Source organism: Stegostoma tigrinum, chromosome 5 (assembly GCF_030684315.1).
Source record: "Stegostoma tigrinum isolate sSteTig4 chromosome 5, sSteTig4.hap1, whole genome shotgun sequence".
Classification (NCBI taxonomy): Eukaryota; Metazoa; Chordata; class Chondrichthyes; order Orectolobiformes; family Stegostomatidae; genus Stegostoma; species Stegostoma tigrinum.
Genome location: NC_081358.1, coordinates 81,698,451 through 81,725,624, shown reverse-complemented (window position 1 = coordinate 81,725,624; position 27,174 = coordinate 81,698,451). Strand labels below are relative to the sequence as shown.

General features: G+C 41.1%; 1 protein-coding gene across 6 annotated transcripts in view; it reads left to right on the top strand.

The window, feature by feature from the left end:
- The window catches only part of myom1b (myomesin 1b), a 163,020-nt gene that overhangs the window by 106,775 nt on the left and 29,071 nt on the right, over positions 1–27,174 (top strand). For 5 of the 6 annotated variants that reach the window (XM_048529114.2, XM_048529117.2, XM_048529112.2 and 2 more), the window contains 9 exons: positions 507–620; positions 3,474–3,561; positions 16,211–16,249; positions 16,348–16,453; positions 16,738–16,901; positions 20,188–20,224; positions 22,928–22,950; positions 23,484–23,539; positions 23,953–24,168. In XM_048529114.2, coding sequence (XP_048385071.1) covers positions 507–620; positions 3,474–3,561; positions 16,211–16,249; positions 16,348–16,453; positions 16,738–16,901; positions 20,188–20,224; positions 22,928–22,950; positions 23,484–23,539; positions 23,953–24,168 — 843 coding nt within the window. Of the gene's footprint in view, positions 1–506; positions 621–3,473; positions 3,562–16,210; positions 16,250–16,347; positions 16,454–16,737; positions 16,902–20,187; positions 20,225–22,927; positions 22,951–23,483; positions 23,540–23,952; positions 24,583–27,174 lie in introns of those variants that run through there. The other variant, XM_048529119.2, reaches the window with a different exon arrangement.

Below are 27,174 nucleotides of genomic sequence, written 5' to 3'. Positions count from 1 at the left end.
ATTACTCAGGCTATGCACATCACACCGACCTACTTCTGGAGGTGTCAGAGATCAGGCAAAAAGCAATGTCTTCTGGCTTCTGAAAATGAGTGAATCTTTGTGAGGTTGAGGGCATGTGAACTCACAGCTTAGGAGAATTAGGCCAGTGGATGTATTTGGGAGGAGACACTCCCTTGAAAAGGGAACTCTAATGAAAGTCCACCAAAATAATCATATAATGTCAGCCTTTCATTATCAAGGCTCCTATGTATAAGTCAGGGACTTGCATGATTAGTAGGATAACTGATGTTTAGAGAACTGGAACACGATGTGAAATTGGAGATTTAGTCATGCTTATACAAACATAAATCAATATGGGTCAGCATCAAGGATTAACAGTCAGAACATACTTTGATTTGAAATTCGGATATGAGAACAGAAACAGAGAAGTCAAATATAATTTTTGTGGAAAAATTCAAAATGAGGGATGAATTAAATCAATGTAATTTCTCTTTCCTTCTACTTAGGTGGCTAACATTAAAAAAGAGACATCAATCATCTGGTACAAAGATGATAGAGAGATAATGTTTGATGAGAAGCATGACTTCAAGGATGGAGTGTGTACTTTGCTGGTTCAACAGGTACAGAAATAATGTTTATTCAATCACTGAGGCTTTGTCCATTTGTAGAAGAAATTGAAGCTGTAAGTTGTTCAACCATTACAAAAAATCTCTCCTTAATTTTAACCAAATTTGGAATAGAAAATTCCATCAATAAGAGATGAAAATTCGCACCTCGTACATAATATAGCAGTAAAGGAGGCTAGAAAACCTCAGCAGAGCCTAAACATTAGACCAGACCTGGTAAATTGGGTCTCCATGCAGAAAAGCAGCTGTGACTGAAAATGGCCAGAGGTTCTGTTTGCCTCACAAGGTTATGATGCCAAAGGGACAACTGGACCTTTTGGGATTCCTTAAGACTCTTGAATTTCCGGTAGTTTCTCTCTTTGCAGGAAAACTATGTCAGCAAGATACCTGTGTTCTCATGAATGGATAGCTAGAAATTGTACCTAAGGAAGTTTACATGCTTGGAAGACCCCTGAAAGCATTTAATTAGCTACCCACTATATCAGCAATAGCTATCACAGTTGTTTATCAGAACTGTTTTGATGTGCCAGTTATTCTTCACCTCTCTCACACCTTGCACAAAAACACCCAGGAATAAACTGCTAATTGGCCATGAATACTGACGAAGCTCACAAAATCCTTCGATTTGAATGGAATGGTTTTGTTTTCTCCCCAGATTTCAGCCATTTACACTGTTTCACTCAGAGCTGCTCATGTTGCAAGCTATAGAAAGAATCCATAGAAGCTATAGGGTTATTCCCAGCAACCGCTGCTTGATGGACTCAAAGTGGGAGAACATAGAATTAAAATTAAAATGGAAATTTACACATGCTGTTCCAATCCAAATTTAACCAACTTCAAATTTGAATTACAGACAGCGCAAACAGTGGTCCCAATTTCTAAACATTACAATCAAATGATCCCACATATATTTTACCTTATTGAGGAAACAAAGATGACTTCTCCACACAGGCAAAGACACGATCTACTATACTGTAATCCTGCTGCATTTTTACCATGGTTGATATGCCGCTACACTTTCCACATTGTTACATTAGTGGTGATAACTGCATCATTATGAGGGCATGCTGACTGTGGGCTAGGTCCTCCTCACCATGAGGAAGGAAAAGTTAGCAGGTGCTCAAGACTGTCTTTGTTAACCTCCTCGTAACGAACAACAGTAACAGTGGAATCAGATTCAACAAAAGTTGCTGGAACAGCTCAACAGGTCTGGCAGCATCAGTGAAGAAAAAATCAAAGTTAATGTTTCTGGTCTGGTGACCCTTCCCCAGTTCTGAGGAAGGGCCACCAGACTCGAAAGGGGTTAACTTTGATTTTTTTCTTCACTGATGCTGCCAGACCTGCTGAGCTTTTCCAGCAACTTCTGTTTTTTGTTCCTGACTTACAGCAGTTCTTCCAGTTTTTTTTTAGGAATCAGATTCACGGTCACCCATAGTCCGCAAAGGACATAGGCTGATGAACCCAAGATAGGTAAGCATGTCAGTTGTCAAGGAGACCAAGAGTATTTGTAAACGGATGAAGATAAGTAAAATGAGTGGCAAAAATTTTGCAGATGGAACTTCATGAAAATATGAACTGATCCACTTTGGAGAATAGAAAAACAGTATACAATTGAAATGGAAAGTGATGGCAAATCTTAGTGCTATGAAGAAATGTTGATGCCCTGGTACCTGACAAAAAAGTTGGAATACTGTTGAAGCAGATGAATAGGAAGGCAAATATAACATTGATGTTTATTCCAAGGCAAAATAGAATGTAAAAGTACGGAGGTTTACTTGCAGCTGTCCAGTGCCTTGTTAAGACTGTGTTTGAGTACTGTATACAATTTTCGCCCCCTTCCGTAAAAAAGATATAATTCTGTTCAAAGCAGTTTAGAGAAGGTTAATTTGGCTCATTCCTTGGATGAAGGGCTTATCTCATGATGAAAGATGAATGAGTTAGGCCTGTATGCATTGGAGTTTCAAAGAATCAGAAGTGATTTTCAAAACTATAAGATCCTTAGGAGCCTTGATAGGTTGGATTGCAGAAATATGTTTTCTCTTGCTTGGGAGACGAAAACCTGGTGACACACTTTTAAGGTGGAGATTTTTGTCTATGTTGGGGGTTAAGCGTGTGAAATGCTCTTCTTTTGTCAGCAGTGGAGACTGGGTAATAGTACTTATTCAAGACAATGTTAGAGAAGCGAGACATGGATTTTTTTTGGAGTGAGGATAGATAGGAAAGTAGAGTTGAGACATCATGCTCAAAGGGCTGAATGGCCTACCCCCAAGTTTCTACAGGTTTTTGTCTCCATAAGTTGGAGATGATTGATTATATAGCTTCAGAAACACCAATTCACATTAAGCATTGGACAAGGTAAGAAAGCAAACTTCCATTAACACCAGCAAACCCATGCTAGTCACATTTTTCTGCATCACACTCTACGACTTAGGTCAACTGATAATTTGTTCAGTGTTTGGGCGGCAGCTAGGTGTGGTGTGGAGAAAACAAGGAAGGGGTAAATACTAGAGGGAATTTTAGACTTTCACATGGCAGAAAAATCAAAATATGTGTGCCAAAATATCAGCACAGTAATTTGTTGCACAACAAAATGTCACTGGGTATATTTTGCAACAAACACAATTCTATGGGAATATTTCATATATTTGTATAAACTTTCTCAGAAAAGTTACTGCAATGAAAAGACCACAGAGAGATCCGGCATGAGCAGTATAATTGTTCTTGTGGGAACATATGAGGTCAGAAAATATATCTATAAATGCAAATGCTTCTGTGAGATTAATGTAATTATGGTTTGTACAAACAGGCACTATTATTCCAAAATTCTAATTTAAAATGTGCCAACAGTTTTCAAAGAAAGACGCTGGTGTTTATGAACTTGTGCTGAAGGACGACAGGGGAAGAGATTCAAGTACCCTCCGGCTGCTTGAGAAAGGTAAGTTTGGAAAAGATTTTTCATGTGCCTGAATGTTGGACAAACTTCTTCAATAAACCTTTGAAAAGCCCCTTAAATGCACCTATATTTCCCTCAGCACAACTGAGTGGATTTTAGGCCCACATTTAACCCTTTCCACTCACTGTGAGTGGTTTGGACTGTGGATAAAATCGTAATATCACGTGCAATATTGTAACCTTTCATTTTTCAGTGGTGTCTGAAGAACGTGCCAGAGACAGGGAGTTGTTATTTGTAGGTATTTTTGAAACAGCCTTTTCAGAGATGTTATTAGACACTTCTCGTGCAGGTGGTATTTGAACCCAGGCCTCCTGACCCAGAGGTAGGAATAGTACCACCGTGCCACAAGAGCTCCTTCTGCTATTTTTATAATTTTTCTTTATCTAGAAGTGCTATCATGTTCAACTGATTGACCTTCCCACCATCAGTCACCCACATAGCCAATTAAATATTTACATGCAAAGCCTGTTAAGGGCAATGCAAATCATCAAATGAGAGGGAGCGGTAGGGAGAAAGGGAAGGGGCTAAATCAAGATGGTGTGGGAAGAGGAGACAAAGTACCGTATCCCACATGGTACCCACTTCTATCTAAATCAAGAGGCATTGAGAGAGACAGCATAAGTTCCATTTCCAAGGATACCCATGCACAAACATAATTGAAGAAGAAGGGCAGATAGTCAGCAGACATGACCCCCTGGACTTGTTTATAGTCAATCAGGCCAGGTCCAGGAGCAGTCCCATAAGGAGGTCCTTGAAACTACCTACAGCCCTCCAGACCAGGTGGCCAAAGAGCAGGAGCATATGGCTGAACTGCAACAAAAACTACAACAAATGATTTTTTAAAAAACTAAATACATGTGGGTGCAATTCCCCACGACCAATACATGCAAGGTCTGGGGACTCCATAACATGGCACAAAGATATTTTCTAATGAACCTAGTCAGGGATGTTATTACAAACCTCTGGAGCAGGAAGGAGCTTGCACCTGATCCTCCTGGTCTAGGGATAGAGACACTAATACCATACCACAAGAACTCCATTTTGTTATTTTTATTTTAGTTGCATTTAATAATATGCTGGTGGTGGGCATTAACTGGGGGTTCACATGAGATTGAAATTGTGAAGGTTGTTGGTGCACTATTGCATGGATTTCTGAAAGATGTGACTCCTTTAAAACAGCCAGATAACGTCATGACATGATGTTTGAGTCGAAACAGTCTCCATCTTATTCTCTCTCCATTCAGTTAGTCTCTTAGTAGGCCATTTTCATCGCTTGTAAGCCAACCCACTGGTCAGTCAGTTAGGCGGCCAGTCAACTATATGTATTGTAAAATAGTAATCTAATAGTGGCACAGTGGCTCGGTTGTCAGCCCAGCTGTTTCACAATGCCAGAGACTCAAGTTTGATTCCACCCTCATGTGACTGCCTGTTTGGAGTTTATACATTTTCCTAATTTCTGTCTGGGTTCCCTCTAGGTGCTCTGATTTTCTCACACTGTCCAAAGGTGTGCAGGTTAGATGGATTGGCCATGGAGAATGCAGGGATAAGCTAAGGGGTGGGTCTGATTGAGACGTTCTTTGGAGGGCTAGTGTAGATTTGATGGGCTGAATGACCTGCTTCACACTGTAGGGATCCTATGATGTAACTCAGACTATATATATAAATCTGAGAGGTCCTATTAGTGTACATAGTTTGTTGTTGATAAACACCCACATTTTCAAATAAAAACAGAGAAAACCACAGATGGATCAGTTGTTCAAGTGGTGCATATATGTAAATAAAGGTATCAAAATGTGTCAAGATTGGCTTCAGTTCCAACCTTGACTACCTAGCTTTCTAAAGTATGGTATAGTAGCAAGGATCAGATGCTAATGGTGAACTTTGGAAACCAAACTTTCTTTTCTGACAGAAAACTAAAATCCTACTGGCCTTTGGGGCAAATGGCAGAAAAGCAGTTGTAAATCATTGGGATAAGATTGCTGTCTAACATTTGCTCAGAGTCTGAATCAAATGACCTGTGAATGAATGAACTTGTTACATTGACACGAATTGTGATACCGTCAAAGAGAAAACAAAGTATCAGTATTTCCACAAGCAGTATAATCAGAAGTAGTTTGGTGAAATGAAGGTTTGTCAGTTGGATATTGATGGAATTCTGGGCTTTGTATTTGGAAGAAATATACAAAATATTTGTAAAGGGGGCCTGGCAGAATTTGACAGACTTTGAAAAACATTTGGTCATTCCACAAAAGAGTAATCATGGATTTTAACAGATTTTGTAACAAGTTGACAAAATTCCATTTGGAGATCCCTGGTCATTGGTAATGTTGAAATGATTGATTTTGCTGAGGTGTTTTATATGGACAGTAAATGTGTTCTAACTGGTACTAGGTTCTAGAAGAAGAGAAGGATGTTTGATCAAATGTCCGCTGCCTTAAAAAAAACGTCCTGGGGAAACAGACATTTCCTTCATGGAATAAAGGAGGCATTCCACTTTGACATGGAGAAAACTGCCAGATTTCAAAACATTTTAATTTACACACACAGGCATCAACATACCAGGATGATTAAAAACAGGCAGTCAGTTGATTTGCAGATTGCTCATTCAAGACATTAATGTATCCCCTTAACAAAATTATCATGTTCCTCATATAATATTAGACAAGAATAAAGGTATAAATTGGGTCAATGAGCTGAAGAGTGAGTTAATTTGGAGTTTAATTTGGATAAATGCAAAGTATTGTATTTTGGTAAAACAAACTAAGGCCCGAGCCACGTGCCAATTGGCATAGGGATAAGAAAGTTAGGGAAGTAAACATGAGGCTAAGGGATTGGTGTGGGAAAGAGGGATTCCATTTCATGGGGCATTGGCATCAGTTTTGGAACCGGGGGGATCTGTACCGTTGGGACGGTCTCCACCTGAACTAATCTGGAACCAGTGTCCTAGCGAAAAGGATAAATAGGGTGGTCAGTAGGACTTTAAACTTCTGAGTCGGGAGGAAGGGAAAGCGAAAGTGACAGGGAGTATGGAGTTAAATGGAAAGATGAGCAGCAGGATAGCACGTGTGCAGGTGGGTTTAAGCTAGAGACAGACTAGGGCTGCAGCAATAAGGAAGGATAACTTAGGACATCTTATGATTTCCAACATCTCTAATAATGATAAGAAAGTTAGCATTAAGGGACTTTACCTAAATGCTTGTAGTATTGGTAACAAAGTAGATGAATTAACGGCACAAATCATCTTGAATGATTATGATGTGGTAGGCATAAGAGACATGGTTGCAGGGGGTTCAGGACTGGCAGTTAAACATCTGAGGATTTATAACATATCAAAAAGACAGGGGTATGGGCAGAGGGGGCGGGTTTGCCTTGTTAGTTAAGAATGAAATTAAATCTATGGCACTGAACAACACAGGGTCAGATGATGTGGAGTCTGTGTGGGTGGAGTTGAGGAAGCACAAAAGCAAAAAAACCACAATGGGAGTTATGTACAGACCTCCTAACAGTGGACAGGACCAGGGGCGCAACATGCACTGGGAAATAGGTAGGGCATGTCAGAAAGGCAAGGTCATGGTGATCATGAGGGACTTCAATATGCAGGTGGACTGGGTGAATAATGTTGCCAGTGGATCGAAAGACAGGGAATTCATGGAATGTTTGCAGGATGGCATTTTCGAGCCCCTTGTGATGGAGCCCACAAGGGAGCAGGCTATTCTGGACTTAGTGCTATGTAATGATCCAGACTTTATAAAAGATTTTAAAGTAAGGGAACACTTAGGAGGCAGCGATCATAATATGGTAGAGTTCAGTCTGCAGTTTGAAAGAGAGAAGGCAAAAGCAGATGTAATGGTGTTACAGTTAAATAAAGGTAATTACAGGGGCATAAGAGAGGAACTGACGAAAATCGACTGGAAGCAGAGCCTAGCGGGGAAGACAGTAGAGCAACAATGGCAGGAGTTTCTGGGTGTAATTAAGGACACAGTACAGAAGTTCATCCCAAAGAAAAGAAAGATTATCCAGGGGGGATTAGACAGCCATGGCCGACAAAGGAGGTCAGGAAATGTATCAAAGATAAAGAGACAGCCTATAAAGTGGCCAAGAGCACTGGGAAATCAGAAAATTGGGAAGGGTACAAAAAAAAGAGGATAACAAAGCGAGAAATAAGGAAGGAAAGGATCAAATATGAAGTTAGGCTACCTAGTAATATTAGAAATGATAATAAAAGTTTCTTTCAATACATCAGAAACAAAAGTAGACATTGGGCTGCTCCAAATTGATGCTGGAAGGCGAGTGAAGGGAGATAAGGAAATAGTTGAAAAAATTAATAAGTACTTTGGGGCAGTTTTCACAGTGGAAGACATGAGTAATATCCCAACAATTGAGGAGAGTCAGGGGGCAGAGTTGAGTTGGGTAGGCATTACAAAAGAGAAAGTGCGAGAAAAGCTAAAAGTCTAAAAATTGATAAATCTCCTGGCCCCAATGGGCTACTTCCTAGAGTTCTGAGGGAGGTAGCTGAGGAAATAGCAGAGGTTTTGGTTGTGATCCTTCAAAATTCACTGGAGTCAGGGAAAGTCCCAGACAATTGGAAAAGTGCTGTTGTAACCCCCTTGTCCAAGAAAGGATCAAGACAGGAGATGGAAAATTATAGGCCAATTAGCCTAACCTTGGTTGTTGATAAAATTCCAGAATCCATCGTTAAGGATGAGATTTCTAAATTCTTGTAAGTGCGGGGTTGGATTAGATCAAGTCAGCATGGATTTAGTAAGGGAAGATCATGCCTGACAAACCTGTCAGAATTCCTTGAAGAGGTAACAAGTAGGTTAGACCAGGGAAACCCAGTGGATGTTATCTATCTAGACTTCCAAAAGCCTTTGATACAGTGCCTCACGGGAGGCTGCTGAGTAAGGTGAGGGCCCATGGAGTTTGAAGTGAGCTACTGGCATGGATTGAGGATTGCCTGTCTGACAGAAGGCAGAGAGTTGGGATCAAAGTCTCTTTTTTGGAATGGCAACCAGTGACAAGTGGTGTCCTGCAGGATTCAGTGTTGGGGCCACAGCTCTTCACTTTATATATTAATGATCTGGATGAAGAGACTGGGGGCATTCTGGTGAAGTTTGCCGATGATACGAAGTTATGTGGACGGGCAGGTAGTACTGAGGAGGTGGGGAGGCTGCAGAATTATTTAGACTGTTTAGGAGAGTGGTCCAGGAAATGGCTGATGAAATTCAATGTGAGCAAATGTGAGGTCTTGCACTTTGGAAAAAAGAATACAGGCATGGGCTATTTTCTAAATGGTGAGAAAATTCATAAAGCCAAAGTACAAAGTGATCGGGGAGTGCTAGTCCAGGATTCTCTAAAGGTTAACTTGCAGGTTGACTCCATGATTAAGAAGGCGAATGTAATGTTGTCATTTATCTCAAGAGGGTTGGAATATAAAAGCAGTGCTGTGCTTCTGAGACTTTATAAATCTCTAGTTAGGCCCCATTTAGAATACTGTGTCCAATTTTGGGTCCCAGGCCTCAGGAAGGACATACTGGCACTGGAGCGTGTCCAGCGGAGATTCACATGGATGATCCCTGGAATGGTAGGCCTAACATAGGCTGAACGGCTGAGGATCCTGGGATTGTATTCATTAGAGTTTAGAAGGTTGAAGGGAGATCTAATAGAAGCTTACAAGATAATGCATGGCTTAGAAAGGGTGGATGCTGGGAAGGTGTTTCCGGTAGGTAGGGAGACTAGGATCGTGGGCACAGCCTTAGAATTAGAGGGGGTCAATTTAGAACAGTAATGAGGAGACATTTCTTCAGCCAGAGAGTGGTGGGCCTGTGGAATTCATTGCCACAGAGTGCAGTGAAGGCCGGGACGTTAAATGTCTTCAAGGCAGAGATTGATAAATTCTTGATCTCAGAAGGCATTAAGGGCTACAGAGAGATGTGGGTAAGTGGTGTTGAACTGCCCATCAGCCATGATTAAATGGCGGAGTGGACCCGATGGACCGAATGGCTTTACTTCCCCTCCTATATCTTATGTCTTTTTGGTCTTAGGATTTATACAATTAAAAGTAGGGCCCTGTGTAGTTCTGTAGTAGAGCGAGACCTAGGAGTTCAAATACTTAATTCTCTGAAGTTTGCATAATGTATAGATAGTGTGGTTAAGAAAGCGTTTAGCATGTTTGTCTTCATTGCTCAGACCTTTGATTATAGGAATTGGTACTTTATGTTGACATTGTACAGGACATTGGTAAGGCTTCTTCTGGAATACTGTGTCCAGTTCTCCCTGTTATAGGATATTATTAAGCTGGAGAGAGTTCAAAAGAAGGTTACAAAGATGTTGCCAGGAATAGAGGGTTTGAGTTAAAAGGAGAGACTGGATAGGCTGGGACTTTTCTTCACTGGAACATAGGAGGTTGAGAGGTGGCATTGTAGAAGTTTATAAAATCATAACGGCTATCAACAAGGTAAATGGCATGTGTCTTTTCCCTAAGGTGAGGTATATTAAGTTGAGAGGAAAAAGATTCAAAAAATATATGAGACACAGTGTGGTTCATGTGTGCGATGAAGCTCTAGAGGAGGTCGTAGATATGAGCACGGTTACAATGTTTAAAAGACATTTAGATAAGTACACGAATAAGAAATGTTTGGAGGGTTATGCCAGAGTTGTCGAATTCATGGGACAGTTGCCCATAATTGATATCTGGGAGATATATATTTCAGGGGAGTTTAATTGTTTCAGGGACAAACAATTTTGGAAGGTGCTTTAGAGACCAGAAGTGATCAGCAACTGAAGAATGAGCTTTCACGAAAACAAGAGAATGATCCTACAGATGCATAAGGAATTAAAGGTTGAAGCTTTAATAGTTTAGACAATGAAATAAAGGATACAAAAGTTTCCAAAAGAACTAAAAGCTGGAAGTCTCCTTGCTCAAGAGGTTTTGATAACTATCAATAAACTTAAGGATCAACCAGAAGCATAAAAGGGGAGTTAAATAGATGCCAGTGGCGCTCCGCCCACCGTCAACAGAACCCCGCCCACAGCCGACGCCGACATCGCTCTGCCCACAGCCTCCACAGCCAGCAACCCCAGAGAAGACAGCCACCCTGACCCCTGCCGAATCTTCACCATCCCCCCCACACCTCCCCCTGACTGAGGACGAACAGTCAGTCCTCAGCAAGGGGCTCACCTTTGTCCCCCTCCACTCACATATCAACGAATACCAGTCACATCTGGACATCGAGCAGTTTTTCCACCGCCTCCACCTCCACGCTTACTTCTGTAACCGTGAGCCTAAACCTCCCTCAACTGAGCCCTTCATCCGCCTCCAACACAAACCACCCCCAGGCCTGCTATCCTCCCTCAACCTCTTTATCTCCAACTGCTGTCAAGACATTAACTGCCTCAACCTCACCACCCCCTCACCCCCTCCAACCTCTCCCCTGCAGAACGGGCAGCCGTCCGCTCCCTCCGCTCCAGCCCCAACCTCACCAACAAACCCGCGAACAAGGGAGGCGCAGTTGTGGTATGGCGCACTGACGTCTACCTTGGCCAGACGCCAACTCTCTGACACCTCCTCCTACCGCCCCCTGGATCATGACCCCAACCCCAAGCACCAAACCATCATCTCCCAAACCATTCACAACCTCATCACCTCAGGTGACCTCCCACCCACAGCCTCTAACCTCATTGTTCCCCAACACCGCACTGCCCGATTCTATCTCCTTCCCAAAATCCACAAACCCGCCTGTTCTGGTCGACCCATTGTCTCAGCCTGTTCCTGCCCCACCAAACTCATCTCCACCTGTCTGGACTCCATTTTCTCCCCGTTGGTCCAGGAAATCTCTACCTATGTCCATGACACCACCCACCCTCTCCACCTCCTCCAGAACTTCCAATTCCCCGGTCCCCAACACCTCCTTTTTACCATGGGCGCCCAGTCCCTATACACCTGCATTCTCCACGCAGATGGCCTAAAGGCCCTCCACTTCTTCCTGTCCCATAGGCCCGACCAGTCGCCCTCCACCAACACCCTCATCCGCCTAGCTGAACTCGTCCTCACCCTCAACAACTTCTCTTTTGATTCCTCCCACTTCCTACAGACAAAGGGTTTGGCCATGGGCTCAAGCTATGCCTGCCTCTTTGTAGGTTACGTGGAACAGTCCCTCTTCTGCACCTACACTGGCCCTAAACCCCATCTCTTCCTCTGTTACATTGATGACTGTATCGGTGCCACCTCTTGATCCCAAGAGGCACTTGAACAGTTCATCCACTTCACCAACACCGTCCGCCCCAACCTCAAGTTCACCTGGACCATCTCCAACACATCCCTCACCTTCCTGGACCTCTCTGTCTCCATCTCAGGCAACCACCTAAAAACTGATGTCCATTTCAAGCCTATCGACTCCCACAGCTACCTAGAATACACCTCCTCCCACCCACCTTCCTGCAAAAATTCCATCCCCTATTCCCAAATCCTTCAATCCGCTACATCTACTCCCAGGATGAGGCATTCCACTCCCGTACATCCCAGATGCCCTCGTCCTTCAAGGATCGCAACATCCCCACCCCGCCGGCAGAACACCCTCGACCATGTCTCCCGCATTTCCGCAACTCATCCCTCACAACCCGCCCCTGCAATAACCACCAAAAGAGAATCCCCCTCATCCTCACATACCACCCCACCAACCTCCGGATACAATGCATCATCCTCCGACGCTTCTGCCATCTGCAATCCGACCCCACCACTAAAGACATTTTTCCATCCCCACCCTTGTCTTCCTTCCAGAGAGACCACTCTCTCCGCGACTCCCTTGTCCGCTCCACCCTCCCTCCAGCACCCCCACACCCGGCACTATCACCTGCAACCGCAGGAAGTGACATCACCAACCCAAGGAACCCTAACCAGATAAATAGAAAGCGGGACATAACACCAGCGCTTCGTCGGAGGCTCACTGATGATGTTACATAGAATGGTGACGAAACGTCTGAAAACTAACCTTCCAGCTCAGCGAGCAAACTCACATCCACAACCGCAGGAAGTGCTACACTTGCCCCACACCTCCTCCCTCACCCCCATCCCAGGCCCCAAGATGACTTTCCACATCAAGCAGATGTTCACCTGCACATCCGCCAATGTGGTATACTGCATCAGCTGTACCTGGTGTGGCTTCCTCTACATTGGGGAAACCAAGCGGAGGCTTGGGGACCACTTTGCAGAACACCCACGCTCGGTTCGCAATAAACAATTGCACCTCCCAGTTGCGAACAATTTTAAATCCCCCTCCCATTCCTCAGACGACATGTCCACGCTGGGCCTCCTGCAGTGCAATAATGATGCCACCTGTAGGTTGCAGGAACAGCAACTCATATTCCGCTTGAGAACCCTGCAACCCAATGGCATCAATGTGGATTTCACAAGCTTCAAAATCTCCCCTCCTCCCACGGCATCCCAAAACCAGCCCAGCTCATCCCCGCCTCCCTAACCTGTTCTTCCTCTCACCTATTCCCTCTTCCCACCTCAAGCCGCACCTCCATTTCCTACCAACTAACCTCATCCCGCCCCCTTGACCTGTCCGTCCTCCCCGGACTGACCTATCCCCTCCCTACCTCCCCACTTATACTCACCTCTACAAGCTCCATCTCCACCCCTTTAACTTGTCTGTCACCTCTCCACCTATCTTCTCCGCTATCCATCTTCAATCCGCCTCCCCGTCCCACCCTGTTTATTTCAGAACCCTCTCCCCATTCCCCTTTTCTGATGAAGGGCTAGGCCTGAAACGTCAGCTTTTGTGCTCCTAAGATGCTGCTTGGCCTGCTGTATTCATCCAGCTCCACACTTTGTTATCTCGGATTCTCCAGCATCTGTAGTTCCCATTATCTCTGAACCAATCTCTCCTGCTCTTCCTACCTGCCACTGGTGTAGGTTAAATAATTTTGCAGAATGATACTCAATAGCTGCATTATGAATACACCTTCCTTACCCATCAGGTCTTGAAATAGGACTAACATGTGGAGCTTCTGGCTCAGAGGTGAAACACAACCCACTGCTGAAATAACTTCAGCGGCCTGTATCCTGTTACGAAGTCACCCTTTTTTTATATATGCATAATACTTGACAATGATCTGTGTTTCTGAGAGCCAGCTCCTAGAGTGAACAGAACCCCCTGTTTTTAATGTCAGCAAGGGCTCCCTGTTGGCCCAGATTAACAGACCAGTCAGGAAACGCATGTTCTATGTGGTCCACCTGACTGACCAAGTTATAATCACTACCATTGCACCACAAAATATCTTCAGGACAGGGCAATTAAAACATTAAGAAAATAAATATAGATAAAGATATTCTTAAGGTTTCATTCTGAAATAATCCAAAGAAAGTAAAAGTGGTCATTTTTAGCAATACTTTACTAGCAGGTCTCCTGGTGTGCATTCCACTGCAGCTGGTTCCAAAATGTTGCTGGCGGTTGAGGATGCAAAAATAAAAGGGAAGGAAATCATAAAAGGTTCTTAGATGCATTCTGGCTACTAAAACTAGGCTCTTATGAAGGCAGTAGATTTGCATTTCAAATTCATTGAATATTTAAAGAGAGTTCCCATACAATGGGCATACTGAAGATTACATACCGAAATGTAGGCAGTCATTTTTTGCAGAATAATGTACACTCTACAAAACGTCTGCTGGGAAAGGTTACAAAATTGACCTTATTGGCTTGAATCAATTGCTACAGAGAAAGGAATTCCTACAATTAGATTCAATGCAAGATATCAACTGCTGTATTTGTTATGAAAGAAACACATGTTTGAAAAAATTGTTAAGAGTCCAAGAGGGTGCCTAGCTGTGAAATGCTTAGTCCAGAACATAGAGGTTTTTGATTTAATTAGTTTTAAATGTTGGCTGTATATTTAAGCTTTACTTCAAGACAGAAAGGAATCAGTTACTTGTACATTGATTTTAATTATATGTGGGTTGTGGGCATGAAGGGGGTTTCACTAAAATTAGGATGTGCATTTTTGTAAATGAGTGGTTTTAAAAGCGTGCAAAGATTGGTATCATTGTATCCTTCACCACCTGGCTTTGTGGATATAAGTTAAAGACTAAAGTTTTGAAAAAGATTTGTATCTCGGGTTGCAGGTGAGATTGACGACTGGCTCGCCGAGCTGGCTGGTTTTTGTTCAGATGTTTCATCACCATGCTAGGTGACATCATCAGCAGATCCTCCGATGAAACAATGTTATTCTACTCTGCTTGGAATTTATACTGTCCAGTCGTTATGGTGAGCACTGTCACTTCCGGATTTAATCTGTACAGGTTTATATATGGGGTCCAATTCTATATGTTTGTTGATTGAAGTATGGGTGGAGAACCATGTCTCTAGGAATTCCCGTGCGTGTCCATAAGCCCACAGCCACTCTACAGCAGACACTTATGAGGACTAAAGACCCCATTCCCATAACATACAGAATGAACGTGGTTTACAAAATATCATGCAACCAGTGCCACAAACATTACATTGGACAGAGAGGAAAGAAACTAGCCATCAGAATACATAAACATCAGCTAACAGTAAAACGGCATGACAAACTCTCCTTAATATCTGTACATTCAGACAATGAAGGCCCTCAATTTAATTGTTCCCAAAGTAACAATAGTATCCCAAGCCAAACATAGAGACACACAGGAATTCCTATAAGCATGGCTCTCCACACATAATTCGATCAACAAACATATAGAATTGGACCCCAATTACAAACCCATACAGATCAAAACTGGAAATGACAGTACTCACCATAATGGATTGGACAGTACAAATTCCAAGCAGAGTAGAATTACATCACTTAATCGGAGGCTCCACTGATAACGTCACCTAGCATGGTGATGAAACATCCAAACAAACACAAGCTAGCTTGGTGAGCAAGTCAACAACCTCGTAATGTCAAGACACTATCGTCCTCGTAGACTGCTGAACAGAGACAACTGGTGGTTTAACCTGAAGATCACACTCCTTGGACGAGGGGATAGGTTGAAAAGGAGAGTCCTTCATCTTATCTCAGCCAGTGCGGGAAGTGAACCCATACTGTTGGCATCACAATCTGAATTGGCTGGATGGCTGGTTTATAGTGCAAAGTGATGACAACAGCATGGGTTCAATTCCCATACCAATTAAGGTCACCATGAATGATTCACCTGAGACATGCTGATCCTCAAATTAAACCATCACCAATTATCCTGCTCTAATCAGATAGCAGCTTTATGGTCTAGGAAGACTATGACAACTGTACCTCTCCCAGAGACAAATGGCCTGAGAAAAGGGTGCAAATGGCCTGATATTTACAGAAATGTGCAATTGAAAGACAGTCATTGAAATCAATATAAATTTACCATTTGCAGCCTAAAATTTTTCAACTGGGGTCCTTTGTGAATGCCAATAAGCCCTGGAAATTCCCAGATGAACTAATTAGTATTTAGACATTGAATGGTAATGCAGAGAAGTGAGAGAGAGGGAAGAGTTATTATCAGGAAGCAGTATGTAAAGCAGGACAATCATGTAACCATGGGTAACTGTAACCTTAATTGTAAGAGAGAATGTCTTTGAAGCCATAAACTTTGATATATCAAGCTTGTTAAACCTTAATTTTTCAGCTTTTGGTGATGTGATAAGTGAAGTTTGCCGTGCGGCTGGTGAGTGTTCTCGACAGAAAGACTTCCACTATATCTTCTTCAACTTCTGGTGATTACAAATTGGGTATTGGAGCTAAATGGTTCTGCTAACATTACAGCTCAGACTGCAACAGATCTGAAGGTGCAGAGTACAGAACATGGTATCAGAATCTACTCTTTTGTTACTTACTACCTGGACGATTTGAAGATCATCTGGTATCACAAGTAAGAGAGAACTTTCTTCTATGTATTTGGCACTAGAAAATTGGGAGCAAAGTAAGTTGAAAGTGCTGATTTCTATGTCCAACTCACTAATCTATGTTCTCTAGAAGTGAAACTCATAAAGCCTAGCTATTTCTTGTGCAGTACTTAATTTTACTGAGAAAGGGTATAGAGGTAAGAAGCTTTGTGCTTGTTATTGGAACTCATTTTACTGGATGTGAGCAAGTTAGAAATGAATCACATCCTAACATTTAGATTGTTCTAAAATGCCTGTTGTCTTTCTCCAGAGACACAAAGCTTGCATCCACTGACAGGGTAAAGAGTGGTGTTACAGGAGAGCAGCTCTGGCTGCAGATTAATGAACCCACTGAGAAGGATAAAGGCACTTATACTCTTGAACTCTTTGATGGAAAAGCAGGACACAAAAAATCAGTTGAATTATCAGGGACAGGTAAGAAAAACAGATCAACTTCCAGTATTATCATTTTAGTATTGTAATAAAGTGTCCCTGTTGATTCACTGTGAGTTCATGCCAACATAGCAGTTTGAGGGGAGGACATAAGAAACAAACAAGAAGCAAAAGTAGACGTTGGGCCGCTCCAAACTGATGCCGGAAGGCTAGTGATGGGAGATAAGGAAATAGTTGAAGAACTTAATAAGTACTTTGTGTCAGTCTTCACAGTGGAAGACATGAGTAGTATCCCAACAATTAAGGAGAGTCAGGGGCAGAGTTGAGTATGGCAGGCATCACAAAAGAGAAAGTGCTAGAAAAGCCAAAAGGTCTAAAAATTGATAAATCTCCTGGCCACAACGGGCTACATCCTAGAGTTCCGAGGGAGGTCGCTGAGGAAATAGCAGAGGTGTCGGTTGTGATCTTTCAAAAGTCACTGGAGTCAGGGAAAGTCCCAGACAATTGGAAAATCACTGTTGTAACCCCCTTGTTTAAGAAAGGATCAATACAGAAGATGGAAAATTATAGGCCAATTAGCCTAACCTTGGTTGTTGGTAAAATTCCAGAACCCATCGTTAAGTATGAGATTTCTAAATTCTTGGAAGTGCAGGGTTGGATTAGAACAAGTCAGCATGGATTTAGTAAGGAGAGATCATGCCTGACAAACCTGTTAGAATTCTTTGAAGAGGTAACAAGTAGGTTAGACCAGGGGAACCCAGTGGATGCTATCTATCTAGACTTCCAAAAGCCTTTGATAAGGTGCCTCACAGGAGGCTGCTGAGTAAGGTGAGGGCCCATGGTGTTCAAGTTGAGCTACTGGAAAATATTGAGGATTGGCTGTCTGACAGAAGGCAGAGAGTTGGGATAAAAGTCTCTTTTTTGGAATGGCAACCAGTGACAAGTGGTATCCCGCAGGGTTCAGTGTTGGGGCCACAGCTGTTCACCTTGTATATTAATGATCTGGTTGAAGGGACTGGGGGCATTCTAGTGAAGTTTGCCGATGATATGAAGTTAGGTGGACAGGCAGGTAGTACTGAGGAGGTGGGGAGGCTGCAGAAAGATTTAGACAGTTTAGGAGAGTGGTCCAGGAAATGGCTGATGAAATTCAATGTGAGCAAATGTGAGGTCTTGCACTTTGGAAAAAAGAATACAGGCATGGACTATTTTCTAAATGGTGAGAAAATTCATAAAGCCAAAGTACAAAGTGATCGGGGAGTGCTAGTCCAGGATTCTCTAAATGTTAACTTGCAGGTTGACTCCGTGATTAAGAAAGCGAATGTAATGTTGTCATTTATCTCAAGAGGGTTGGAATATAAAAGCAGCGCTGTGCTTCTGAGACTTTATAAATCTCTAGTTAGGCCCCATTTAGAATACTGTGTCCAATTTTGGGTCCCAGGCCTCAGGAAGGACATACTGGCACTGGAGCGTGTCCAGCGGAGATTCACATGGATGATCCCTGCAATGGTAGGCCTAACATAGGCTGAACGGCTGAGGATCCTGGGATTGTATTCATTAGAGTTTAGAAGGTTGAAGGGAGATCTAATAGAAGCTTACAAGATAATGCATGGCTTAAAAAGGGTGGACGCTGGGAAGTTGTTTCCGTTAGGCGGGGAGACTAGGACCCGTGGGCACAGCCTTAGAATTAGCAGGGGTCAATTTAGAACAGTAATGAAGAGACGTTTCTTCAGCCAGAGAGTGGTGGGCCTGTGGAATTCATTGCCACAGAGTGCAGTGGAGGCCGGGACGTTAAATGTCTTCAAAGCAGAGATTGATAAATTCTTGATCTCGCAAGGAATTAAGTGCTATGGGAAGAGCGTGGGTGAGTGGAGTTGAAATGCCCATCAGCCATGATTAAATGGCGGAGTGGACTCAATGGGCCGAATGGCCTTGCTTCGACTCCTATGTCTTATGGTCTTATGGTCTTATGGTCTTATGGACTTCTGGCAGTTCTTGGATAAATGTCAGCTCCTCCATGAATGTAGAATATTACTTATATACCAGATTCAGGAATATCTGCTCATTGATGGCCGGTATCTGTACCACTTATCACCTTAATGTATGAATCATGATATAGTGTTAGCTGAGATGAACAACTCGGACTAAAGTGCTTAGTGTCACACTATAATAGCTCTTTCTTTGACTTGAGTTCTTTTGTTAAAGGAAAATGTGTTGTAAATAATCTGTGTATTTCTGGTGGACATTTCACATATACAGATTATGAACATAAAGAATATAATTATCAAATAGATACATGACAAGTCTTAAATTGTTTGGGATTGCGGTTTGCTCAGGAAGCTTCCAATTGCTATGCAAATTGAGTAAGAATGTTCAATATTAACACTATTAAACGTGGAGTCATAAACACTCATTGTTTCATATTTACGTCATCTGGGTTAACATTTAGTAATAACACCCACAGAATGTGTTAAAGCGACATGGTATATACAGAGAGAAAAAAATAAAAGTTATTTATGATGCGTGAAAATGGCATCTTTAAACATTTTTGTTGGATGTTTTATTGCTTATGACAATCACAGTAAACCACCAGAATTAATGCCACTTGTAGACCGCTGTTAAGATTAAACGATTTGTTGATTCTCACACACTACATATTGTGTCATTCAAATCAAATTCCTTAGTTTGTGAGGCTTATCAGCATGTCCAGCAACATGAGGAGCATCAGAACGAAGGCAGTTATTTCAGTCTGCCCCACCATTTTGTTGACTATATTACTCACTTAGATTCTTCTGTAATGTCTGGCTTTCTGCAGCTTAAGATGGATCAGTCTCTTGCTTTAAGGTCCTTGTTCTCTAATCAGCTACACTAAGATATAGTCTTCAATGAAAATAGTGAATTTTTTCAGGAAAGTGCTTAAATTGAGGTGCCACTGTCTAATTATTTCAGCTTTCTCCTGATCTATTGGTCATGTGGGCATAAAGTTTATACTGTAATTTCATGATGAATTATTGCAGCACTATGGAACATCAGTGAACTATCTTCTTTTAGTTATTAAATCTGAGGTGGAATTTGTGAAAAAAAAATGAAATTTGACAGCAGCAGCATTGGTAAGGTAACCCATATTTGGGTAGCTTTACAATTTGATGCTAGGGTGTAAAATTGATGTTGCGGTTTGACATGCATATTTGCATCAATAAAAATGAATATCAGACTGCCTTTGACTTGCAAAGTTCAGTATCCAGCAGGAATTGCAATTGTCTTTGTTGCAATGTTGTAAGTGAACCAATTTGCCACATATTTAACAACTAACTACTGTCTCTTTTTAAAGTTTTTGATGAAGCCTTTGCAGAATTCCAGAGGCTGAAGTAAGTACACTGATTTTACTAAAAATTGTTTTTATGTAATTTTTACACTCTTAAAATCTTTCTCCAATCCATTCCAAACATATTGGCTACTTGCTGGATTATGTCTCTACATGTGCTGGCTCCCTCCTGCACTTCATTTTTTAATGTGAGCTTAGGCTCTGATATATTTACAAGTAAATAGACTTCTTAGAGTTGAAGCTGATATGTAACACAATTTAAAAATGTTAAATAGGTTACAGTGTTCCTTTTCTTAATGCATTGAAAATATATCAAAACAACTTTATTGAGATTTTCCAATAAATTTACCTGCAGTACTTATTTTTCCTGTAGGTGGTGACATGATGCTAGTTTTCAGAGCAATTTGACTGATGTTAGCAACACGCCAGCATAGCAATCTATTAGATTGGCCTATAGCCATTTTTATACTTTCTGGATTTCAGAACACAGTTTCACTTAACTGTTTTAGAAGCTATTAAACTATCCCATCAATTCATCTATGTATGAGTATAGCAATGACTACTCTGACGCAGCCATCATCTCAACTTTTCACAAGTGTTCACAGCAACAATGTGATAATTTGTTTTCCAGCATTTGATAACCAATGGAGACCACCACCATGAAGCTCTAATAAGCCCACAAAATCCTTTCAGGTCCTGAAGAAATAGCAGGAAACAAATGCACCTAGGATGTAATGTCTCGTCACAACAGGCAGATACCCTGCTGGACAGGGTAATCAAGCAAGAATGAACTTGCATTTACGTAGCACTTTCCAATATCCTCAGAACCTCTAAAAGTACTTGAAAGGCAATAAGTTCTTTGAAAATGTAAATATAAGGAAATGGAGCGGCCAATACATGCTGCTGTGACAAACGAGATAAATGATGTGGCAACTTATTGCTTGAGAAATGAATATTGGCCAGGACACCATGAGTCTCTTATGCATTTTTCTCAAATAGTACCATGAGTTTTTTAATATTTTGTTAGAGACTGCACCTCATTGAAGAAGTTGTGCTACCCTTTTGGTTTTGGTGCAGCTTGTCACTGGTGTTGACACAGAAGCAGAAGTCACACTATGAGGCAGCACTTCTAGTTGTAAGAATCAGAATCACTATTCTGCAAAATATCATTTCCAATGGGCCTACCAACAGTACAGAACAGAAGGCTACATCAATTCTCCATTCCCGCATTCCAGCCCCACTGACTGTTAGCTCTGTTTTGAAGGAGGCTACAATACCTCTTAGAACTCTTGCATCCCAATTTTCAATGTAGATTCAAAATCTGGGGGAAGAACATATTCCTTGACTATTTTAAAAATTTGATTGGCAATGGATAGAGATTTAGAGGCATTTGGACCAACTATGTGCAATTCTAGATTTGAATCAAAGAATACCAACAGTGTGGAAACAGGCCCTTCTGCCCAACAAGTCTAGACCGACCCTCAGATCATCCCACCCAGGCCCATCCCCCTATAACGCACCCAATCTACACATCCCTGAACGTTACCGGCAATTTAGCATGGCCAATCCACCCAGCTTGCACATCTTTAAACTGTGGGAGGAAACCAGAACACCTGGAGGGAACCCATGCAGACATGAGGAGAACATGCAAACTCCACACTGACAGTCATCCAAGGGTGGAATTGAACCTGAGTCCCTGGCACTGTGAGGCAGTAGTGCTAACCACTGAGCCACTATGCTACCCCCAACAGAAATTCTATTGCCTGACTGGGAATCAAACCTGGGCCACAGCGGTGAAAGTATCCTAACCTCTAGACTCACATTATTCACATTTATTCAGTTCTGAGTACATCAGGTGACCACATGCATGTATTTTCAATAATCGATGTGAAATGGTAGTTTGAATCAGCACATTTTCTAATCTTAGTATCGAGAATAGTGCCCCATGCCTAGATGAGTAAATACAACATATGTCAGAAATTGAGCCTTTGACCATCCTGGTCTGTTTCAATAATCTATCACATGAGCATGCAAAATATAGGACAGGAAAGGATCACTGGTTTACCTAACTTGTTGCATACGATGCCATGCCTATCACTTAAAGGCATTCCATAGCCTTCAGGCACAATGTAGCCTCCTGAGTGAGGTGAAAATAAACATCAAAAACCCAAGGCCAAATAGGGGAAAGAAAATCTGGAAATTTTTCTTTTAGGTGATTCAAATAATTCCAAGAGATTAAAGTAACCACGAGAATGTACCATTTTGAACCTACCTCTTGTGTGATGTGACCAGTGTGCTAGAAAGCTAGTCAATGGAGAAGAAGTGAACACTATTTTAGTGGTTTATCGTAGATTTTGCATTACAGTAAGTAGATAATAACCATAAGTCAGTTAATCATTTGTAAACAATTAGTCATCTCACAGAAATGTCACTGGTTACCATTTACTGTATTTGTCTACTGTTTTAAGATTTGTCTCAGAGGTTTCTGCATTCAGTGAGACACAGGAAGAGATAACACCACTACAATGATTAATTCCCATGTTTCTCAAAATGGATTTCTATTTTGAACAGAAAAATCAAGCAGTAATGTGTGTTTATGGAGTCACAACTATGCTGTCAAAATATCTTTATAATTATGAATGTGCATGCATATACTTAAATATACTTATATGCATATAATTACTTAAATATAGATTAACACATTTTGCCTTATTTTACACTTTTACCCCTTGTCTTTAATTAACAGGCAGGCTGCAATTGCTGAAAAAAGTGAGTATCATGTCCTCAAATATTTTATGAAGAAATCATAAATATTTTTATATATTTAAAATACACTATTAATGAGTGGATTAGGGAGATAACTGATATAATTGTTCTTAAAATTTCAATCTTTAATATGGGTATAAATTTAAATTTTTTCTATAAAATGCAACAATTTTTCTGAATCATAAAAAGGAACAAAAGGTGGCCAATTTAGCCTTTGAGCTTTTTCCACCACTCAGCAAGATCATTTCAATGATATAGCTGCAGCTTTGCAATCTCTTTGAGATATCCATGTGGGAAGATAAGAATGGACTGCGATTGACTTACCACTCAATATTTCACTCTTCCACATTGGAAAAGCAATGATTCCCACGTGTTATCTCCAAAATGATGCAGCAGAGAATGGGAATGATGTTTGTATTTTCTACTGTCTGTTACTGACCATGCTGAATTGCTATAGTAATTTTGTAATTTTAATATTAGCACTTTAAGATGTACCTTTATGTCAAGTCTAAGAGAATTTATTTTTCTTCTGATAGATCGTGCTCGTGTTATTGGAGGTTTGCCTGATGTTGTTACAATTCAAGAAGGAAAGGTAACTAAAGACTGTTGTTTTGCTGAAATTAAAAATGTTGTAAATAACAACATCCACAGTGTGTTCCTTTCATTTTAAGGAAGGTCAATGTTGTCAGACTGCTAGCTGGCAATGATTTATGCTGTCTTACACCCTTTTATGAACAAAAAAATTAACAATTTGGTGGCAGAAAGTTTGCATTACATTCCAAAACTTTTATTGTTGTTATTGATCATAGAAGTTATTTAATGTGTTTAGATTTTTTAGTGATCAACTGAAAACCTTTACAGCTAATTCCAAAAATATAATCTCTGTTTAAGTGGATGAAATCACATGCTGGACCAAATAAGACATTTTGAAGTAATTTAATTTTACTTTTTAATGGCTGTTTTTGTAATTATTAAAGAAAAATATTGTTTCTTATTTCTTTTTAGTCACTTAACCTTACTTGTAATGTCTGGGGAGAACCTGTGCCTACAGTTTCCTGGCTGAAGAATGATAGAGAACTGCTAGGCGATGCTCATCTAATATTGAAATTCGAATCAGGAAAATTTGCTTCCTTTACTATCACCGATGTCAGAACAACAGACTCTGGCAAATACAGCATCCTCGTAAAAAACAAATACGGCACTGAAACGGGCGACTTTACTGTAAGTGTTTTCATCCCTGAGGAAGAAGAACAACAAATTGAACAGGAAAAAGGTGCAAAGAAAAAATGAAGCCATTGTATTGAGAAAGATAGCAGTGAGCTCAGGCTAACATATTATCAGTGGTGTGTAAGGTTTGATGTGGAGGTTAGTTAATTTTTACTTGAATAAAGGTGAGACCGGAGGAATAATTTTGAAGCAGCAGTTTTTAAAACTTTCATTGGCTGTACTAAACTAGTCACCGAGTGCATTTGAAGCATTGAGTTAGTGAAGTAGGCTTCCTATAGAAAAGTTGTTAGTTCACTGTTTCCTTTTGTGTCCCTAATTTCAATGTGAACACCAAATGACATTGATGCCGTAATCAATAAAATCGCATAGCAATACATGAATAAATGGTGCACATATCTTTCACACTTACCTCCACCTTGTTCCACTGTGTCTTCTTTCAAGGAATGTTCTCACATTTGTTCACCACTTCTTTCTAATTCATTAACTACCATGTTGTATTTAAAGTTACAGTGTTCCTTGCCCAATTCAATTACGTCTATTATAATGAACATTTCTGCATTGCCACACACATTGGAGTGAATCTTGTATGATTCCTAATCAAGGGTACCTCTTTTGTAGGATGATCATGCAACAGGTGCTGTCACACTTGTTTCCATTCTCTTCCAATTTGATGAGTTGAAGCTTAACGCTGCCATCTTTAATGGGTTCTATGCAATTAGATTTCTAAATTGTTTGGTTTGTTGCCATACTCGAGCTCCAGATTCTGATTTAGTTTCTGGACACAGCTTACTGTATGACTCAATAACTTTAAAAAAAAATCTAAGAACTTGGGCCATCTAAAAAACTTGCATAACTCATAGAAGTATAACTCATGCAAGCCAGGGATTTAAACGTTAAATGATTCCATATTTCAGTAATAGACTAAATACAAAGCCAAAAAGAGACACTGTAATTTTAGTTTGTTCAGCATGGGAGCAGAAATATGCATAAATTCACATGATTTAACTCTTGTATGTTTCTGGTAATTCTTTGTGTGTATCGATTTATGCAATGCCACCTATGTGGCAAATGTGGTTTGATCACTCTTCTCTGTGAGTCATACTGAATTGAGTGTATTCCTTTGGCAAAGTGACAGCTTTGCTTTAAAATTTCAGGAGACACACATCGATGGTTGTTATATTAACTCACTTCTTGATTATTAAACCCATTACTGACAGCACTCCTATTACTACAGCAATGATTTGTTCTTGCTAGACTGATGACTGCGTCCTCCTTGATCAGAAAATGTTGCAAAACTCATCTTTTATTGATTATGAAATACAAACACCTTGTTAGCATTTTCACATACATTCACTAATATTTCTTTATTGTTCATGGAGGAGTTTCAATTCATATAATTTTGAATGTGTACTAAGTAATTTTCAACAAGATTTAGCAAATTTATTTTATAAAAAGACAGTTCTTAATGAGATTTGCATTAATCACACTTTAGTGGAATCATCAGCAAAGGTAACCAATAAACTCCAAAGTAATAATTATAAAACATGCCAGCACCTTGAGAAACGGTCATTGCCTGAAGCCATACTGACGATATCAGAAATGACTTTATTGCATTTAGGTCTGTAAAATGGTGTGTAAAGAAATGTGATTGCATTTGTTAATGGACCTAAGACCAAGGGATACTTTCAAGAATACAATGTTTTCAATGTTTATCCACAATGCAATTTAGCATAAATAGCCCAAAAATTGCTGGAAAGATACAGAGAGTAGACACTGCACACTATTAGGGCAGAATTTAGTCATCCCCATCCTCAATTTCTTCAACTCAGCAGCAGGCTGGGAGTTATTGAAGGTGCATAAAATGGCAAAAAAGCAGGTCTACTGTCTTTCTTACTTGCATCCAATTACATTTGGGTTAGGGAAGGTCATGGATAGCATGTAAAAGTCTTATCTCTCTGGTCTTTGCATGCTACAAGTAGTAGAGGTGGTTGTATACCATGTGCTAAGGTCACCAGCCATATCTTGGCAGCCTCCCTGCAGGCTTAAGAGTATTTCACCCAGTCTGGTATCCTGTGTCCCAATCCAAACACCCATCACCACAAACAGGCAATCAGGGTCTACCCTGACCTGCCCCTATCTGGACCTCCACATTTTCCCCCCTATCTCCACTCATCAAGTGCACCAGGCCCTTTCACTTGTCTTCTAGGGCTTCCAAAATGGCAGCCGCAAAGCAATTGCCAGCATCTTTCCAGGTGGTGAATGGACACTTTGTTGTGGCTATTAAATTCTACACTACCCTCACTGACAGGATCTAACTGTAAGCAGAACTCTTTTGCAATCATGCATAGAAAATATTAACATGAGCTTTACATTGCAGGAAAATAACTTCAATTCACAGAGAAAGCCCATCAAGAATAAGTTGAGGAGATAATGGGAACTGCAGATGCTGGAGAATTCCAAGATAATAAAATGTGAGGCTGGATGAACACAGCAGGCCAAGCAGCATCTCAGGAGCTCAAAAGCTGACGTTTCGGGCCTAGACCCTTCATCAGATGAAGGGTCTAGGCCCGAAACGTCAGCTTTTGTGCTCCTGAGATGCTGCTTGGCCTGCTGTGTTCATCCAGCCTCACATTTTATTATCTAAGAATAAGTTGACATTGGTTAGACCACTATTGAAATACTCTATGTTATTCTGGTCTCCCTGCGATAGGAATTATGTAATGAAACTTGTTTCAGAGATAGTAGGAACTGTAGATGCTAGAGAATCTGAGATATCTCCCCGCCCCCTCCCTATTTATTTCAGAACTCCCTTTCCCTCCCCCATTTCTGAAGAAGCGGCTAGTACCAAAACATCAGCTTTCCTGCTTCTCTGATGCTGCTTGACCCGCTATGTTCATTCAGCTCTACACCTTGTGACTCCCTTGTCAGCTCCACACTCCCCTCCAGCCCCACCAGACCCGGCACTTTTCCCTGCAACCGCAGGAAGTGCTACATCTGCCC